The sequence below is a fragment of the Tachypleus tridentatus genome, chromosome 1 (genome assembly GCF_004210375.1).
Source record: "Tachypleus tridentatus isolate NWPU-2018 chromosome 1, ASM421037v1, whole genome shotgun sequence".
Classification (NCBI taxonomy): Eukaryota; Metazoa; Arthropoda; class Merostomata; order Xiphosura; family Limulidae; genus Tachypleus; species Tachypleus tridentatus.
This window is the reverse complement of record NC_134825.1, coordinates 12,739,724-12,758,548: the sequence shown is the minus strand read 5'-3', so window position 1 is coordinate 12,758,548 and position 18,825 is coordinate 12,739,724. Positions and strand designations below refer to the sequence as shown.

At 33.2% G+C, this 18,825-nt stretch overlaps 1 protein-coding gene across 1 annotated transcript in view; it reads left to right on the top strand.

Moving 5' to 3' along the window:
* LOC143241102 (sodium- and chloride-dependent GABA transporter 1-like) overlaps positions 1-17,635 on the top strand; it is a 36,041-nt gene extending 18,406 nt beyond the window's left edge. The window contains exons 6-12 of the mRNA XM_076484695.1: positions 1,078-1,202; positions 5,551-5,663; positions 5,823-5,954; positions 12,703-12,805; positions 13,130-13,230; positions 13,948-14,115; positions 16,506-17,635. Of these exons, the coding sequence (XP_076340810.1) occupies positions 1,078-1,202; positions 5,551-5,663; positions 5,823-5,954; positions 12,703-12,805; positions 13,130-13,230; positions 13,948-14,115; positions 16,506-16,604 (841 nt within the window). The 3' untranslated portion in view covers positions 16,605-17,635. The remainder of the gene's footprint in view (positions 1-1,077; positions 1,203-5,550; positions 5,664-5,822; positions 5,955-12,702; positions 12,806-13,129; positions 13,231-13,947; positions 14,116-16,505) is intronic.
* The last annotated feature ends 1,190 nt before the right edge of the window (positions 17,636-18,825 follow it).

Sequence of the window (18,825 nt, the reverse complement as noted above, 5' to 3'; positions counted from 1 at the left end):
TTTAACATTGTAAATAAATCCGAAGACATATCGGAAAGGGGGCTATTGCTATTAATTTTGGAGTAATATCAAATATTTGAAAAGTTTAATCGACTTCATTTTGTCTGGAAAATTAAAACTTTTATAAATATTTGAGCTAAAACTGTTTAAGTGACAAGAGAAAGCTAAAGGCGGCAAAGAAGTTTATATCATTTTGAATATAAAATAAACTACTTTTCCTTCTTCTTACTGTTATTAATTTGCAAATATTTTAAAGCTTTCATAAATGTTTATGAAGCCGTTTATCATATCTTCAGTTAGGAAGGGACTTTGTTTGCCTGATAATAATGAATACAAAGGATATAAAATCAAATCAGCATTAAATCAGAACTATTGAGGCATTAAAAAAGTAAATTATAATTAATCAAAACGAAGTAATTTAACATAATGGGAAATAACTGATACACAAAACAAATATAGAATCTAAAATTTGATAACACATGCTATCTACTTTGTTTGATAACTAACGTGTAATGGGGCTTATATTTAATTTAATAGAACAGACTATCTGACGAAAAGATCATTCGGTTAGGCCCGAAATGACCTGCTAGTTAGAGCACTCGATTTGTGATCTGAGAGTAACGAGTTCAAATTCTCCGTCGCATCAAATATGCTCGCCTTTTCAGCTGCGGAGGTGTTATAATGTAACAGTCAATCCCACTATTCGTTGGTAAAAGAGTGAGCGGTGGGTGGTAAAGTGCAGATTTGCGCAAAATTAAAAAAAAATAACAAAAATAATTATTGATTTTAGTACTTCAGAATAAAGGTAATTGAAATACTTCAATTTCTGCTTAAAATATTATTTCTTTTTGTTTATAAAACATGTTTAACTAGATCTTTCTCCATAATTTATCTTGACATTTGCTTTCATTAAGAATATATTTAAGGACTGATGTGCATAGAGTTTAAAATTTAAAGGTTTGATTCAGTCGAATATTTTTGAAATGAAAATAAATTATTCTTATTGCTAATTTGTAAGCTGAAAGTGAAAGAAAAATATGAAATCTTTTGCTACTTTTGTTTTGTTTTAACTTCTAGGGATGCTTTAGTCGTTTCGTGTATCAATTCAGGGACGTCTATGTTTTCTGGATTTGTCATCTTCTCTGTAGTTGGGTTCATGGCACATGAGCAACATAAACCAATCGAAGAAGTCGCTGCCTCAGGTAGGTAAACAATTTAGCTATTTTATTCATTTCGTTTTCTCATTTCGTACTTCACGTTTCTAACGCCAGATGGCAGTGCCAGCCTAGTGACAGTTGATTGGCCATTAGATTGAAACTAACCTCGGCTTGAAACAACCTATGACAAGCATCTAACTAACATGAAATTTTCCTATAATCAAGATAGTTATTCTTAAGAAATTATAGTTCCAAGTGAACCATGTTCACCACTCATCTTTAACTTGATTACGTGTTATCGTAATTAGATGGCTGTTGTTTGATATGAAGCAAATTTATACATCACTTGAATTATTCCTTTCTCTAAAACGATCACTTACTTTAAAAGAATGTTTTCACATTTAAATCAATCAAGTATTATTATGAGGAAAAATAAGGGATTCAAAGTAACATTTATAAGTAAATAACTCAAGTATGAGGCATTTAGCTAAAACTTTTCAAAGTTTTTTTTTTTACTTCATTTAAAATAGTTTTCAACTTTCAACGTACACCTTACCTCATCACTCTTAAGGAAGTTATCCCAGGAACCCCCACCCTGAGAACTGGCAGAACAATATAATGTATCAATGTAATATTATCGATTCTTTCTAAACGATCGGAAGGTGTGTTTTGTTTAGCTGAAACCATGGTTAAAACTTAAAATATTGTAAAATTCAACACGCCATTCAGAAATAATAAAATTGTTCATTTGTTACAATAAAATATTGATAATAAAAGTGAAGACATCTCTTTTGTTTGTACTTCAGTTAAATTCTACGTAATCGTCACCTTGCAGAACTACAAAGAAATCGAAAGTAAACAACGCGAACCACTGTTTCTACTGTTTTGAGAATATACGTGTGTAACAGGAAAACATTCATTTATAAATTATAATTTTTTGCAACTACGTACAAATTATTTTGTGTTGTGGATGAGAATATAATTTTGTTATTTCTGTATCTATGTGGAGTTGTGTTTGACACGTACTTAACTGAGTTACTATTAAATTAACAGATTTGCAAAATTCGTAATTCAATTTCTCGTGGTGAACACAATACAGATTGTCTATCGTGTAGCTTTGCACTTGAAACAGCAATAAACTGTTTTGCCAACTGGCACTGCCACCTGGCGTCATGGATGATATGATAGCTTTTCATCGATCATATTCAGAATGTTCTTCTACCTGCGTCACTTGTAACATTTATTGGAATAATATCCCTCAGAAAAGACTTTAGAGGAATAGTGAAGCTACATATAAATGAGCCAATGAATGATGAGAGAGGGAGATACAGTGAATCAATAGCATAAACGATTAGTGAAGCTACACATAAATGAGCCAATGAACGATGAGAGAGGGAGATACAATGAATCAACAGCATAAACGATTAGTGAAGCTACACATAAATGAGCCAATGAACGATGAGAGAGGGAGATACAATGAATCAACAGCATAAACGATTAGTGAAGCTACACTTAAATGAGCCAATGAATGATGAGAGAGGGAGATACAGTGAATCAATAGCATAAACGATTAGTGAAGCTACATATAAATGAGCCAATGAATGATGAGAGAGGGAGATACAATGAATCAACAGCATAAACGATTAGTGAAGCTACACATAAATGAGCCAATGAATGATGAGAGAGGGAGATACAGTGAATCAACAGCATAAACGATTAGTGAAGCTACACATAAATGAGCCAATGAATGATGAGAGAGGGAGATACAATGAATCAACAGCATAAACGATTAGTACGAAATGTAAAAGTAGGAAACAGAATATACATGCCTTGCAAAAGTATTTACTCTACCGGTGAAGTTGCATTTTGAGGAAATACAAGTAATGCAAACAAGGAACTTGTTTTTATTTTATACTCTAATGGTAACATTGTTATATGTGAGGGAGGTATAATGCCAGCAAAACCTGTAAAGAAAACACATAAACTAAAATTTGCAGATTTCTTAAATATTTAGTCCCTAAGTCAGTAATTGGTGGAAGCATCTTAGATAACAAATACTGCTGTGAGTTTCTTTGATAGATCTCTGCCAGCTTTGCACAATGAGATGGTGTAATTTTTGGCCGTTTTATCTAGAAATATTGTTTAAATTTTGACAAGATCTTCGGAGTCGTTGATGGATTGCAATTTTCATGTCTCGCCATAAAGTGTCCATTGGATTCAAGGTAGGGCACTCCAGGATATTCACTTTCTTCTTTTGAAATCACTCAAGTGTGGCTTTATCGTTGTGCTTTGAGTCATTGTCTTACTTGAATGTGAATTTCTGATCCAGGTTTAGATCCTTGACTGATGCAAGCAGGTTTTCCTCTAGGATTCGCCTGTACATTGCATCATCCATCTTTCCCTCAATCCTGACAAGCTTCCCATTTCCTGGTGAAGAGAAGCATCCCTTTAACGTAGTAATCCTACCGCCATTCTTGACAGTTGGGATGGTGTTAACTGGGTGATGTGCTGTTTTGGGCTTCCGCCAGATATCTTGAATTTAAACAAAAAAACTCAATTTTTTTCTCTTCTCACCATAAAACCTTCTGCCACATATCTGCTGCATCATTTTCGTGCTTTATCATAAACTGTATACGATATTTAACATAATTCTTTATCAATAATGGCTTCTTTCTTGCCACTCGCCCATACCGATTATGTTTATGTATGGACCGGTATACTATTAATATATGGACACTAATTTTCATCACATACATGGAACTTTAAAAATATTTCAAAATCACTACTGGTTTTGTAGTGTTATCTCTAACTAGTTTCCTTCTTGTCCAGCTACTTAGTTTAGAATGACGACCTGATCTGGGTATAGACCGGGTGGTATGAAGTACATTTCATTTTTAATTCTGGACTTCACCGTATTCAAAGGGATAATTAGAGATTTTGAAATTTTTTCTTGTAAACATCTCCTGATCAGTGTTTCTTTATCACTTTAGTTCTGACGTGTTTGGAAAACTCCTTGGTTTTATGGTTGGTTTATCGTATCACTATGCGTGTCATGGTTTGAACAGATAGATTTACACTGAACTCAAGTTACACGACTTTGACTACACACAGACAGTTTGTTTGTTTTTGGAATTTCGCACAAAGCGACATGAAGGCTATCTGCGATAGCCGTCCCTAATTTAGCAGTGTAAGACTAGAGGGAAGGCAGCTAGTCATCACCACCCACCGCCAACTCTTGGGCTACTCTTTTATCAACGAATAGTGGGATTGACTGTCACTTATAACGCCCCCACGGCTGAAACTAATCTCTTGTACTTTAACTGATTGAAGTTTGAGATAGCAAAGGGCTTTAATACTTATGCAATTGAAAAAATTCTACTTTTCTTTGAAAATCTAACTTATTTAAATAATATCAGTGCTTTCTAGCTTTATCAATATGGAGTAGATTATGTAAATATTAAGTTCCATTCGAAAGTTTCATGACTGCAAAATTAGACGAAAACAAAATATGGAAATTTTGTATATATCTAAATCAATGAATTTTCTAAAAACACTCACAATGACTTGTCCTTTACTAAAGATCGCTGAAAACATTGAATTTACTTTAGAAGTCTAAAACTAAACATTTTATTTATATAAAATAAAGCCCGAGTTTTAGATTCCATATGAATAAAAGTAATAACACAATTAGATAAAAATGTTATTTATTTTAAAATTTCAATGAGCGCAGAAGTCTCAAATAATTAAAAGAAATAACAGTGACAACAGTCTTAATATATCTGTATGCATATTTTATATTTGGTTACTACATTCAAAGCACAACTCAAGTATATCTTTATTTCCTTCTTATCTTTATTGGAAGACAAGGAAGAAAAGACTACATACCTGAAGCAGGTTAAACAAAAATGGATCTTTTTTCATGTTTTATTGTTGTGGTTTTATTGGAGTTGTGCATGGTTTAGTGATTAATGTGACAGGGTCCATGACTGAAGACTGTGTTCTGACTTTCAGCTGTGTATTCGCTCTGAAAGTACAGTATTAGTGAATTTTGTGATTAACTTCAAAAGCTGGACAACTTTATTGTGACAGCAAATACTGCTGGCAAGCTGCCTTACGTCTGGTCAACAGTTCGACATTAGTTGCTATTATACCCGATCTATAAGAGTATCTTACCTGTTCCTTTAGGCCATGTGCAGTTCAGGTAAAGAGACGTCTGTTGTTACTCTTATAAGAATTTTTTTTTATTTTTGCAATATATTATTTAGTTAATAACGTTTATTTGGAAACATTCAGTAGTCAAATATTAAATTAAAAGTAATAATGCGAGTACTGATATCCTTTATAATAATTATCTTCTTAGAATCTATTAGAAAACATTTAATTCTATTTTTAGGTCCTGGTTTGGCTTTTCTTGCTTACCCCTCTGCGACCATGAAGCTACCTATATCTCCACTTTGGGCAGTTCTGTTTTTCTTGATGATAATGATGCTAGGCCTAGACAGTCAGGTAGAGATGTCTCTTTTTTGGTATAATGAATGTATTTGAATCTCATTATATATGTAAATATTCAAATAAAACGTCGATTTGATTTTGAATAAAAACATCTTTTTCGCAAAATAATTCTGATTATTAGCATTTGATTTTTAATTTTCTTTCTTTTTTCAGTTCTGTACTATGGAAGGATTTATTACAGCCGTAGTGGACGAATGGCCGCGACTTTTGCGCCCTCACAAGGAGATTTTTATTGCTGTAGTTTGTCTGATATCATACATCATTGGACTGGGCTTTGTGTCTCAGGTTTATTCAAATTATTAATTAATTCGTTTGCAGCTATCGTGGTATCTGCGCGACGTGCCGCAAGAGGACGCTACATTTGTAGCGAACTCTGATGTTGGTGAGATGACGTCCACAAAGTGGCACAAGAGGGCGTGTTGCTAGGCCACCATGAAAAGCAGACGTGAGTCATAGTTCCACCAAAAGGAGTTACAGTTATTATGAGATCATCATACGTTTCAACATATAATCAATGGCTGGATTTGATTAGGTTCTAAAGTCGGGCCCGACATGGCGTTAAGGCGTTCGACTCGTAATCTTACGGTCGCGGGTTCGAATCCCCATCGCACCAAACACGCTCGCCCTTTCAGCTGGGGGATCGTTATATGTGACGATCAATCCCACTATTCATTGATAAAAGAGTAGCCCAAGAGATGGCGGTGTGTGGTGATGACAAGCTGCCTTTCCTCTAGTCTTACACCGCTAAATTAGGGACGGCCAGCGCAGATAGCTCTGGTGTAGCTTTGCGCGAAATTCCAAAAACAAAACGAACTAACATTTATAGTCGATTTATGTATAATTCACTAACACAAATTCACAAATAATTCTTAAAAGGGTGTTTATTTAGATCTCTAAATAATTTCACATTAACTGATTATTAGTTATTAAGAGTAGTGTCTTTATAAATAGAGATGATGAACTCATTGTCCAATGCATCAACAATCGCTAGATTTAACTATATATACATATATATATAAATATTATTGTTTTGACTTAATAGAAAGCTCTCGATACAATACGTATGTTTAAAACTTCTGTTGGCCCAACCAAAGTAAGGCTTTTGTTTACATAAACCAGAAATTATATTTCCGTATATTTCACTTAATCTTCTTAGTTTTCCAAATGAACATAAGGACCTTTGATTATAAATCAAGTGATTATTTCAAAGATTTTCGATAACATGATTTGTTTTTGTCACTTAAACATTATAGAATCCTTATGTATAAAACATGATGCATTATAGGCATCATATTTTATAAATGTACTGGGTTAGCTTTTTAGTGCAAAATATAATTTGCATGTTAAATTATCAAATCGTTCAATATTTAAAAGCATTAGCTGTGTCAAAAACTTTTCAGCAGTACATGAAATGTGATAGGAGCACTTCTAACATTTAGAAATAGTAAAATAAAAAAGAAATGTATGTCATACTATCAGAGTTAGATGCACTAAGTTTTAGTTTTGAAAATATGACATAAGATCATTCAAATAAGAAAAAGATAGTTTCTTACAGGCTAAACTGTAACTATTAGTTGTATAACTAAATCTGATATACTTAACGTGTTGAAAAATTATTCTAAACTGATTGTTTTAAAGTATGATTGTTTTTTGTTTATAAACTAATATTGTGTGTATGTATGCGTGATAAGAGGAGGCTGGCCGTGTCACGACCTTTGTAATTCCTAACAATGTTTATCGAAAGTATGTGGAATATATATTACGTTATTTTTTAAAGTACAAGAACTATTTATTACCATTCAAAAACTATATACAACACTACATGCTGAGTTGGAATGAACGTAATTTGAAGAAAGGCTGATCCAGTAAATTTATCAAGTATGATGCTTATAGAACCTAAAGTTTGTAAGTACGGATTCTGTAATGTTCAACTGAAAAGACAGTTCATGTTACCGAAAATCTTTCAAATGATCGCTTGATTTATAACTAAAGGTCCTTATATTCATTTTGCGAATACGTTTAGGTAAAAATATACAGAAATATAACTTGTGGTTTGTAGAAAGAAAAGCTTAACTTTTATTATGTGAATAAAAACATCAAAAAGAAATGCTGTATCTAGAACTTTTTACTATATTAAAACAATAACGGTTTTATATGTAACTGGATTTAGATATTGTTGAAACATTGAGACAATCAGCTTATCATCTTCCATTTATTGAAGCTCTTAGTATTTAGTTTTATAAATAACACAAAGACAAACAAGTGAAACAGTATACTTTATGTAAACTTATCTAGAAATTTAAATAAGCATCCTTTTCAGGATAGTGATTTATAGATAAAAGGTCACAAAAAATGAAAAATTGCAATTAAATATAAAAATAATGTTTTATATATAAACGGACTGTAGAACATAATTAAATATAACCAATGATTCCATATTTAGATATTTATGATGATGATTTCATCATAGTTGTAGTTCCATTTCATGGCAGTCCAGCAACGTGTCTCCTGGTGCCACTTTGTGGATGTCATCGTCTTTATTGACATCATTTTCTGAATGCCAGAGGTCGATACACATGTGTCATTTTCTAGCGGCACTTCGGTAACTAGTTTTGTTGTCCTAGTGATAAAGAAGTTAAAATATTTATGTAAGGCATTTTTAGAAACCATGCTTACTCAAATACATCCCAGTATAGACACTTCAAAAACGATCACACTTGTAAATCAATTACTAAAATACTTTGAGAGAACTGAAAAATAAACACATTAAGAACATAGATTACCCAGAATACTTGTACACATTGAACAATGGCTAAATGTAACCCCCCTTCCAATGTCTTAGCGATAGCCACGAAGGCTTATAATGCTAAAACTCAGCTTCAGATATTTGTGGTTGGCACAATGTAGGTAGTCTATGGTTTACCTTGGTGCTTAAGTAGAAATAAACAAACTGTAATGCTTTCTTATCACATTTGGAGGCGAATTATGATAAATGTATTTCGAAGCACAACATTCATGACAAACCATCACTAAACATAATTGATTGGCTGGTTTTAAAGCCCAAATATAGATACTTGAGTATAGCATCGTAAGTTTGCACACCTACAACTGACCCACTGAGGGGAGGAGAAACATTGCTTATAGACATGTAGACTTGAGGATATTTATGAACAGACTAAGACAAGATGTTTTTTTGACTTAGCGTAAACATTCAAATGTTTTCATCTAGTCAAAAATGCTCCTCATGTTTACCACAGCACATTATACATCTTAGCTACTGTTGACCATCAACAAATTTAGTGCTCTTTGTTTACAAGAGGGTGAAGAGAAGAATCTTACATTTCCTGACATTCTAGAAGCCTTTTCGCAAATTCCTTTGTTTTACAACTAAACAAGTTTAGAAAGTTACAGAAAAGTCTGATGCAATATTGTTACATAAAAGCAACTTTAATGTTCATGTTCTGAAGGTGTTGCAATATTGTTACATGAAAGCAACTTTAATGTCCATGTTCTGAAGATGTTGCAATATTGTTACATGTAAGCAACGTTAATGTCCACGTTTTGAAGGTGTTGCAATATTGTTACATGAAAGCAACTTTAATGTCCATGTTCTGAAGATGTTGCAATATTGTTACATGTAAGCAACTTTAATGTCCACGTTCTGAAGATGCTGCAATATTGTTACATGAAAGCAACTTTAATGTCCATGTTCTGAAGATGTTGCAATATTGTTATGTGAAAGCAACTTTAATGTTCATGTTCTGAAGATGCTGCAATATTGTTACATGAAAGCAACTTTAATGTCCATGTTCTGAAGATGCTACAATATTGTTACATGAAAGCAACTTTAATGTCCATGTTCTGAAGATGCTGCAATATTGTTACATGAAAGCAACTTTAATGTCCACGTTCTGAAGATGTTGCAATATTGTTACATGAAAGCAACTTTAATGTCCATGTTCTGAAGATGTTGCAATATTGTTACATGTAAGCAACTTTAATGTCCACGTTCTGAAGATGCTGCAATATTGTTACATGAAAGCAACTTTAATGTCCATGTTCTGAAGATGTTGCAATATTGTTATGTGAAAGCAACTTTAATGTCCATGTTCTGAAGGTGCTGCAATATTGTTACATGAAAGCAACTTTAATGTCCATGTTCTGAAGATGTTGCAATATCGTTACATGAAAGCAACTTTAATGTCCATGTTCTGAAGGTGCTGCAATTTTTTTACATGAAAGCAACTTTAATGTCCATGTTCTAAAGGTGCTGCAATATTGTTACATGAAAGCAACTTTAATGTCCATGTTCTGAAGATGCTGCAATTTTTTTACATGAAAGCAACTTTAATGTCCATGTTCTGAAGGTGCTGCAATATTGTTACATGAAAGCAACTTTAATGTTCATGTTCTGAAAGTGCTGCAATATTGTTACATGAAAGCAACTTTAATGTTCATGTTCTGAAAGTGCTGCAATATTGTTACATGAAAGCAACTTTAATGTCCATGTTCTAAAGGTGCTGCAATATTGTTACATGAAAGCAACTTTATTGTTCATGTTCTGAAGGTGCTGCAATTGTTTTTACATGAAAGCAACTTTAATGTCCATGTTCTGAAGGTGCTGCAATATTGTTACATGAAAGCAACTTTAATGTTCATGTTCTGAAAGTGCTGCAATATTGTTACATGAAAGCAACTTTAATGTCCATGTTCTGAAGATGCTGCAATATTCTTACATGATAGCAACTTTAATGTTCATGTTCTGAAGATAATTGCTTTTTCGATTTCTTGAGCATTACATTACATGTTCCAGCAACATATTTTTACGTGTTCATGTTTAAACAGTGAATTGTCTGTATACCAACGACTATCAACGGTAAGTTTACACTGTTGCAAAGCTAAAATACAGGATTTTTGAATTCCCTGCGGGGGACATAGAAACCAGCCAGTTGTGGTTTGCTTTAAAAGAAAGAAAGATCCCTAACCCCTGACAAGCTGCCCGCGGTGAGAGGTGTTTAATATACACCAATCTCACAGTGTTATTGCTCATTCATTGTTACTTTCAGTTCAATGAACAGTGTTTATGTAAACCTATAGAATCTTAACACTTAAATCTGACGTTAGTGAACAATATCTGATTATGCCTTACCTAACTCAGACTCTGTGAGTGTTACTTAAAACTTCAGTGATTTAATTACACATAATTTATATTAATCGTTGATCGAAACTTGCAAACTTTTATACAAATAAATAAAAATGACGAAATAATCGTAGAATATTCTACGAATTTAGTTACTAAAATGTGCAAGAAGTTCGTTCAAACGGAAATGTTCGTTAATGTTTTTTAATTGTGTTGTAAATATCAGATAGAATAGAAAGCAGATCGTGAATGAGAGAAGAGGTTTTCTCGTTGTCCTAGGTTTATTACACTTTTCTTTTTAAATAATCGATGATTTAGAGATATTACGATAAGCTTCATTTTATCTTTTCCAATCCAATCTTATCGATAAATGTTGTAAATGTGACTAGATAGGTAGTTGTAGGAACTATATATTATTATTCAAATTAAGTGAAACACTAGAAACGTCGTGTTGTAGAGATTAGAGTGTCCCTACCTGCATTATATTAATAGTAAAGGGTAATGGTATAAGGAATACGGGTTATCAAGTGTAGATGATGTGGGTTACCTTATGTAGCGATCAGGGTTGCTTTGTGTAGGCGGTGTACATTATCCAGTGTAGATTATGTGGTTTGCCTAGTGAAGCCAACGTAGGTTATTCAGCGTAGCTGATATGGGTTACCCATTGTAGATGATGTGGGTTATCCATTGTAGCTGATATGCGTTATCCATTGTAGATGATGTGGGCTATTCAGTGTAGCTGATATAGGTTACCTAGTGTAGATGATGGGGGTTATCCAGCGTAGTTGATATGGGTTACCCAGTGTAGATGTTGTGGGCTATCGTTATCCAGTTAGGCTTTGTGAGTTATCCAGTGTAGCTTACATGGGTTACCCATTGTAGATGATGTGGGTTATTCAGTGTAACTGATGAGGTTATCCATTGTAAAGGATGTAGGTTATTCATTGTAGAGGATGTGGGTTATCCAGTGTAGCTGATATGGGTTACCTAGTGTAGATCTTGTGGGTTATCGTTATCTAGTTAGGCTATGTGGGTTATCCATTGTAGATGATGTGGATTATCCAGTGTAGACGATGTGGGTTATCCAGTGTAGACGACATAGATTACCTAATACAGGCAATGTGAGTGACCTGATACATGTGATCTACTTTATTAGTTTTGGATCATGCTAGTTACACACAACTATAATTCTGTATTGGAAGATTAATAGTTTTATTCCAGTAATCATTCAACATACTAAAATACCTTCACATGTTGGTTGTGGTAAGAAGATGAGATTCTCACAGAACATAAACAAGAAGGGAGAAAAGGCGGAACTTTCTATATTAATAAAACGCCTAAGAAACTGTGCATGATATGGAATACTTCTGCGTTTAGTTTGGTTTGGTTGTTGCTGAATACAAACCTACATAATGGGCTGTACATGTATGTGCTCCGTCCACCATAAGTATCAAAACCATGTTTTTAGTATCGTAAGCCTACAAACTTACCGCTGAGTTAGTGGGAGACTTGCTTTTTGGAATATTTGGTATTACCTTTTCCTAAGATTAAAGTTTAAAGTATCTAGTTATTTAATGGTGTTTTTTTGTATTTTTATTGTATTTATTCTACAATTATTTATCTTTATATGGACAAGTATGAAAACAGCAACACTGTGATACGATTAATTTATGTTCTTCATTATTTTTTCTCTAAATTTAGATATCGTGTTTTTAATTAATACGTGTTCTCAAAATCGAAGACAATATTTTTCACCACCAGCAGAATATGTGTGTGTGTGTGTATATATATATAATTGCTGGACAACATTTGAAACGGTAGTTCACTTACATTGATCCGTTGTTTGAATTGAGGTATAAAGCTGGTTATAACGCGAAGTTTTTATTTCACAAGGGTGGTATGTATGTATTCCAACTCTTCGAATACTACGCAGCCAGTGGGTTTTCTCTGTTGTTTCTCATTTTCTTCGAAGTGGTATCTATCTCGTGGTCATATGGTAAGCCTCATTATTTTGTTATATTTAGAGTGAAGTGACCCATTGTATGTATAAAGATGGTTTAGAAGTGATAACAAACACGATATTTTATTTAAAAAAAAACATTGTACGTAAAAGATATGATTCGTTCATATTTTCTTTAATTCGCTATAGTAGTTACAATGTTCATCTGTAGTTAACTCTTTGCCTCGATAACAATTGTTGATTTATTATGGTGGCAGCAGAATTAATTTATTATGAAAGTGAGATGAACATTCGCAGTAAAAGAGAGTAAATATATTAATGAACAATTAAAATCGTTTCTCTGTTTTGATGTTTATTTAGGAGTAAATAATTTCTTCAATGATCTGAAAGGAATGATTGGATATTACCCATGCTTGTGGTGGAAACTGTGCTGGGTATTCTTTACTCCAGCAATCTGTGCGGTAAGTACATCATCAATATAACCCATATTTATTTACGTGTAAATAACTTATTCAGTTATCTGAAAGGAATGACTTGATATTACCCATGCTTGTGGTGGAAACTATGCTGGGTATTCCTTACTCCAGTCTTCAATCTAACCCACGTGGCGTGTTATGTTCACCACTGATCTTGAGACAACTTAACTCAAGGACTTAAATTTGTTGAAGATGTTACGACTGTGCAGCACTTTGCTAATATGGGTAGTTATCCTTAATATGTGTATATACTTGTCTTTCAAAACGGTATAACGTCAAGGTTATGACAATTACTACCACTTAACTATGAAATATATTATGGTGTTAAAGATTATTGATACACTTGAAAATACAGAGCTTAGATAGCTATAGTGAATTACGTAAGGCGTACTAAGAGTGTTACCTAGCAAACCATTGATAAACAAAACACGAGTGCTAAGCCTACCTAGAAGTTTTGAAACATTTTAGTATGGAAGTGTTGAAGTACATATGGAATACCATGAAGACAACTAATTGTTTGTAAACATTCCATGAAATATGAAATTAGATTTATATTATATTACACAGTTAAGACTTTTTTTTTAAATAAGACGTAAATAAGAGAACTGATATGAAAGAATTCATAAAATAATTAAATTAATAATAATTATTTATCTAAAGTCACTTACTCGGCCAACAAATTATTTTTTCCCTTTTGTTCAGGGCGTATTTTTGTTCAGCTTAGTTCAGTATAAACCTTTGGATTACATTGGATACGTGTATCCCTGGTGGGGACAGATGATTGGTTGGATGTTAGCCTTATCTACAATGTTATGCATTCCGGGATACGCAAGTTATAAAGTTATTGTAACTCCGGGAACTTTCAAAGAAGTGAGTAAGGTGGTTTGACATATTTCTGTATTGGTATAAAAAATCTTTTTGGTGACGACTGTTTTTGAAACCTTAAAATATTAAACTTTAGAAAAAGTATTTCATGTTAACTAGTACAAAACTAACACTAGTACTAATATGGGTACAAAAACTAACACTAGTACTAATATGGGTACACATAAACTAACACTAGTACTAATATGGGTACACATAAACAAACACTAGTACTGATATGGGTACACATGAACTAACACTAGTACTAATATGGGTACACATAAACTAACACTAGTACTAATATGGGTACACATAAACAAACACTAGTACTGATATAAGGGCACACATAAACTAACACTAGTACTAATATGGGTACACATAAACCAACACTAGTACTAATAATATACACATAAACTAACACTAGTACTAATACGGGTACACATAAACAAACACTAGTACTAATATGGGTACACATAAACTAACACTAGTACTAATATGGGTACACATAAACTAACACTAGTACTAATATGGGTACACATAAACAAACACTAGTACTAATATGGGTACACATGAACTAACACTAGTACTAATATGGGTACACATAAACTAACACTAGTACTAATATGGGTACACATAAACTAATACAAACACTAACGTGGGTACACATAAACTTATAAAAATACTAATATGGGTATACATAAACTAATACAGACACCAATGTGGGTACACATAAGCTAATACAAAGACTAATATGGGTACACATAAACTTATAAAAATACTAATATGAGTATACATAAACTACTACAGACACCAATGTGGGTACATATAAACTAATACAAACACTAATATGGGTACACATAAACTAATACAGACACTAATGTGGGTATACATAAACTAAAGCTAACACTAACAATGTACGGTATGTTATAATATATATATCTGTATATATTTATAAACAAAAGCTGTGTTTTGACAATTAAATTAAGACTAATAAAAATTTTAAAGTCATCTTTCTCATTTGCCATTAGAACAATAACCCTAAAACTTATTAATATTTTTAAATTGTATGTATGTACATTCCTTTGACGTACCCCACTAAATACACAAGTAAACTTTTAAAATATTCTTTTACTTGACACAGACAAAAAGTGCAAAGTTTTTATACAAAGATTTATTAATAAAATTGTTTTAAAATACGGAAAACATTTTAATTATTTAATGTCACAAATAGAAATATTTTGTTGGAAATTTTGGTATTTAAGCCTTGCTCAGTGAAAAGCTTCAGGGTTTATTACACTATGATTTGGTATTACATTCTTGATGTGGGCAGAGCGCACATAGAAAATAAAGGACTCAGATTTTATTGTATAGATTACATTCTTTGTTTCGTCTTACTTTTAACCTCGCTATCTTTCTGAGGTATTGATACATCTCTCCAAACAGCATATCCATTAGAGGGTCCTCAATAAGCATAGTATTCTTATAAGGGTTGCACCTAGCTTATATTAAATTTCCTCTTCATAATATGGGTTTTAATGTTCTTGTTATCAACCTGATTGGTATTGGTACTTTCAACATGATTGGCAGCTTATGCACATGTCGACTAACTGGCTAGGATCGAGATATCTACGATTAAGACATAATTTATTAATTTTTTCAGAGGGAAAGCAGCTAGCCAGCAGTAACCGCCAATACAACGGCTTTGTGCAGCTCATGAAACCAAATAAAGAGATTGACTGCCACTTTTATAACGCGCCCACAGCTGAAAATTCAGAGCGTATTGAACAGTATTGCTTCGAACGTTGAACATAATAATATGCAACCTGAGACATTAACCATTATGGCCACGCCTTGCACTTTAATTAGTACAATAAGCAGAATAAGCAATCTGCTATTTTTTAACCTTGTTATCAACAACTTGGAAACTGTATAGGTTCAAAGTTTCATAGTTTAGTTTTCATTAAAGACTGCATGAGATAACGGTGCTTCATGGAATGGAACTGTAATTTTCAATCCAAATAACACTAACTTTGGGCTATTAACAAAAAGGAGAGGAGACAGCCAATAGCATCCGCCTTCTCAGGGTCCTGGTCTGACTGTTTGAACCGTATAAGAGGTTCACTGCCACCTATAACGCAACCATAGTGGAAAGTATGAATCATATCAAGTGGCATTACATATCGAACCTTGGACCATTCGATCTGCAGCGAATTACAATAATCACTGAGCCATACATACCCTGCCTCGATTACTCACGAGGAACTTCTCTGAGTAGTGATTCGTGATAATAAATTGTACTCTTATTATTTTCTAATTATTTAGCTGGTGTTCACGCGACAGTGATTTTTAAATATTCGTGATATGTGATTATTAACAAATTTTATTTACACTTCCAGCGTTGTAAGAAGCTGTTCCGACCGGACATTGATATCCAGACAGAAATAATAGAAAGAAAACTACGAGAGGGCGGCACGTCATCAACAACGGCAGTTTGAATTGCCACCAAAATGACAAACTGAGTTTGTGGGGGGAGACGTGGATAACTATTGGCAAAATAATGTAGAAAATTCGTAAATCAAATGAAAGCCTATTTATAGAGTGATGTTTCGAAAACTTACTGTAGGATTGTAGCCAACGGATATATATGGATAGCACTTAAAGCTTCCCTTTTTAGCTCTTAGATGGCGCCCAAGGTTCAACGACTGAACTAATTTGGTCCTAGGGACCGTACTTAAATTCAATGAAACATCTTTTAGATAACATACACGAAGTGAATTTATAAATCTTTATAAAATTTTTCATAGTATTTCATATATATATATATATACGTATTTCAATATATAATATTTAGATGAATAGGTACATGAATATTGTGATTCATTGAAACAGAGAACTTCCATATACCGCGCTGATAATTAACTCAAGTAGCTTATATACTCTTCGTATAATCAGATTTTTAGCTCATTTTGTACGTGTTTTGTTACTACATAAGTAAAGAAGCATGAGGAACCGCTATTGTGTAGTTTGTTGTAAACAGTGGAACGTTACATGTATTATGAGAATCTAAATCATTACTTATAGGTCACTATTAGCTCAGTCATGCCATAGCACGTGAAGTTTCGTTTATTGTGAACGTAAAACGTTGTATATTCCAAGATGGGTTGTTTATTGTTAGAACAAAATTTATTCTTAACTTTGAAATATTACATGCCCCATGAAATGCAGCTTACTGTCATAGCTGGGGCTTCACGTAATTCACGAGATTGTAGATTATTTTACCATTGAATGCCATGTAATCCACGAAATTGAATTTATTTTTGAGAGTGAAATGTCACACATAACAGCACGTGTGATTTATTGTGAACAGTTTATTGTGAATATTAAAACTTCACTTATGCCCAGTTTATCATGAATTGTGAAACGTCACATATCACAGCAAGTGAACTTTATTTTAAAATTTGGAACAATGAACAACCCATGATGGATAATTTATCCTAAGCGATGAATGTCACGTGCTACTCGACAGGTGAAATATGTATATATCAAATCACGTGTGCGTTAATGCTTTTATTTAGGAATATTTAGTTAGGATAAAGCGTCACCTGTCGCATCGCGTGTACTTAACGTAAGTAGTAAAGTATCACTTACCACACGAACGCACTTTATCCTAACTAGTAAAGTGATACGTAACATATGACGTGTATAGGTTTGTGTTGTGTGTGGTTATGTTTCGCCGCAACGTTGCGACTAGTATATGTATAAACAGTGTATGTGTATTTGTACTGTGATTCCGTTCTTGTTTCCAGGTTATTATGTCGCTCTGCATAATGCTTTGTTCAGATAGAGTGTTTGTTAGAAGATATCAGAGATCAAATCAAAGTTAGAAGTTTTTTAAGCATCTTTCAACTTTAACCTTTTGCACTCTTCCTTTTAGCTAAACGTACGAATGTGGATGAACAAACTATAAAATATATAAATCAAAGTTTAGGGTCAGATGTCTTTCTCAAGTCATAGGTTTTTACTGTTAGTTTATTGTTAAAACTTCTTATAGTTGGACTGACTGTTGGAAATTGTATCGCACGTCAGTTTCTGACACCTAATTGTTTATTCTCTGCGATATTCCATGAACAGAATTACCACACTCTCTCTCTTCACGAAGTGTTTCGTTGATAGTTTATAGGAATCACATATTCTTCAATAGTGAAATTGATTATTGCTTTGTCTCAAGTCACATGCAAACCATAAGTAGCAATATGTACGTGCATTGAAATGGAAGTTAATTTTTCCAATAAAAATTCCATTGTTTTCATTCGTAGGATGTAAACCCATTATAATCGGCAAGCCCTCATTACCAGATATTGCCCACAACCAGTACTTCTATGGAAATATCCAACGACACCCCTGCAAGTGCATGACTGGTTCATTATTAACTACTCAGTTCATGTTTACGTGTTGAGTTGAGTCTTCCCTTCACACTCTATTTTGCATATATTTACTTTTGATATACACTGTTTTGTAAGCGTCCCTTCTTACTTGTAGTTAGAAACAGTCCTTGAAACAATTTAAACTTAAACATACATCTCTAGCGAATCCTTTGTTACATGCTATTAAGCAGTTTTATGGCTTGATATCTATTACAGCGTTCGTGCAGTTTACTGTGCAACATTTTCTATTTTGGAAAAGTGATGCAAGACGTCAGAAGAGAGTTTGTTTGAA